The sequence below is a fragment of the Myotis brandtii genome, unplaced genomic scaffold (assembly GCF_000412655.1).
Source record: "Myotis brandtii unplaced genomic scaffold, ASM41265v1 scaffold691, whole genome shotgun sequence".
NCBI lineage: Eukaryota > Metazoa > Chordata > Mammalia > Chiroptera > Vespertilionidae > Myotis > Myotis brandtii.
This window is the reverse complement of record NW_005370704.1, coordinates 846,894-848,504: the sequence shown is the minus strand read 5'-3', so window position 1 is coordinate 848,504 and position 1,611 is coordinate 846,894. Positions and strand designations below refer to the sequence as shown.

The 1,611-nt window shown below is 69.3% G+C and overlaps 1 protein-coding gene across 1 annotated transcript in view; it reads right to left on the bottom strand.

Moving 5' to 3' along the window:
- NELFB (negative elongation factor complex member B) overlaps positions 1 to 1,611 on the bottom strand; it is an 11,461-nt gene that overhangs the window by 2,395 nt on the left and 7,455 nt on the right. The window contains exons 5-8 of the mRNA XM_014529688.1: positions 1,065 to 1,177; positions 547 to 649; positions 304 to 399; positions 74 to 216 (exon numbers count right to left, since the gene is read on the bottom strand). Coding sequence (XP_014385174.1) covers positions 74 to 216; positions 304 to 399; positions 547 to 649; positions 1,065 to 1,177 — 455 coding nt within the window. The remainder of the gene's footprint in view (positions 1 to 73; positions 217 to 303; positions 400 to 546; positions 650 to 1,064; positions 1,178 to 1,611) is intronic.

The following is a 1,611-nucleotide window of genomic DNA, read 5'->3' as shown; positions in this document are numbered from 1 at the left end:
CCTCCCTCCCAGCGCCCCAGCCCAGCGGTACCTGGTGAAGCTCTCCCTCCCAGCGCCCCAGCCCCAGCGGTACCTGGTGAAGCTCTCCGGAAGGGCGCTCGGGTAGGCGGCCGGGGCCCTCTCCTCTGCCGGGAGCTTCTGGTCCACGTTGAAGGCGTAGTCGTCCACCACGAAGGACATGAGCGTCGGCAGGAACTTGGTGATGAGCTCCACCTCCTGGGGGACCGGGAGCTCAGCCGGGCACAGCCCCGCCCACCGTCCTGCCCTCCTGCCCTCGGCCTCCAGCCCCCCGAGTCCCCTTACCATCCTGGGCTCCTTGAAGACCTGGCTGTCGATCATGTCCCAGGCCCCCTGACCCAGAGCCAGCAGCCTGAGCAGCAGCAGCAGATCAGGGCTGTCCTGCGGAGAACGGGCCTCAGCGCCAGCTCCCGGCGCCTCCCTCTCCCCCCTCCCTTGTGGCTCAGTGGGGTGCTGGCCGCCCTGGTCCCTCTCACACGCCCTGCCCCTGCACCCGAAGGCCGCCTGTGGCCAGCGCAGCACACTCACCCTGGGCAGCGTCTCCTGGCCGACCAGCTCCTGCAGGTGCCGGAGGGTGCTCAGGGACAGCGTGTTGATGGCGAAGGGGTCACACAGGATCATGGACAGGTCCCTGCAAGGAGCAGCATTCGTGGAAGCTGCGGGCCCAGGGAGGGCGGCCACGGGCGGGCTGCCTCCCTCTGACCCGGGAGACGGCCCTCCACGTGGAGGGAGCCCACCCCTCTGCTCTCCTTCCCCAGAGGCTCACAGCTTGAAGCCTGTCTCTAACTTAGAACACTGAGGAGTCAGAAAGTTCTGGGGGCCTGACCCTGACTCCGCCTTTCAGCCGCGTCCCAGAGACATCACAGGCGGCCCACGGCTGCAGACAGAGCCCGCCCGGGGCCCGGCCCGCAGTCGTGTCTCCACCGTGGGACGGGGTGCCCGGCCCCGCTAGACACGCTGTAATCCACCAGCGTGGACAGAGAGTGCTCATCTGGACACTGTGGACAGGCCCCGGGGGAGGGGCTCCACAGAGGGCCAGCCCTCACCCCAGGACTTGCTCCTGACCCTTCTTCACTCCGTCGAGAAACCCCTGCAGCTCCCGCGCCCGCTTGCTGTCCACGAAGCGCTCCCGGATGCAGGCGTCCAGGCACCAGGTGAACTGTGGGAAGCAGGTCAGAGCGTGAGGAGGCCCTGCTCGCCCTCGCTCTCGCTCCCAGGCCTTGGAGGGTCAGGGCCCCGCGTCACCTCGCCAAGACCCGGCTGGGGGCCAGGACCTGTCCCAGGAGCAGGACGCAGAGGCAAACAGGACTGGGTCCCGCCCACCTGCCCGGGTGTGGGAGACGATGTCTGCGTTTGTTCTAAAGGCCCCCTCTCTGGAGGCCCCACTGTGGGGCCTCAAAGTGACACCGTCTCGGCTGCCCAGCACCCGAGGGGAGGAGGGCGGTGCAGGGCCCGGGTCCCAGAGCAGCCTGAGGCCCGAGAGGGGAGGCCCAGGCCCGGAAAGCCTGAGGCTGCAGAGGCATCAGGAGGGGCGCCCGCAGCCCCGGGGGGGAGAGGGGGGGGTGACAGGAAGGGCAGGCGGGGAGATGTGGC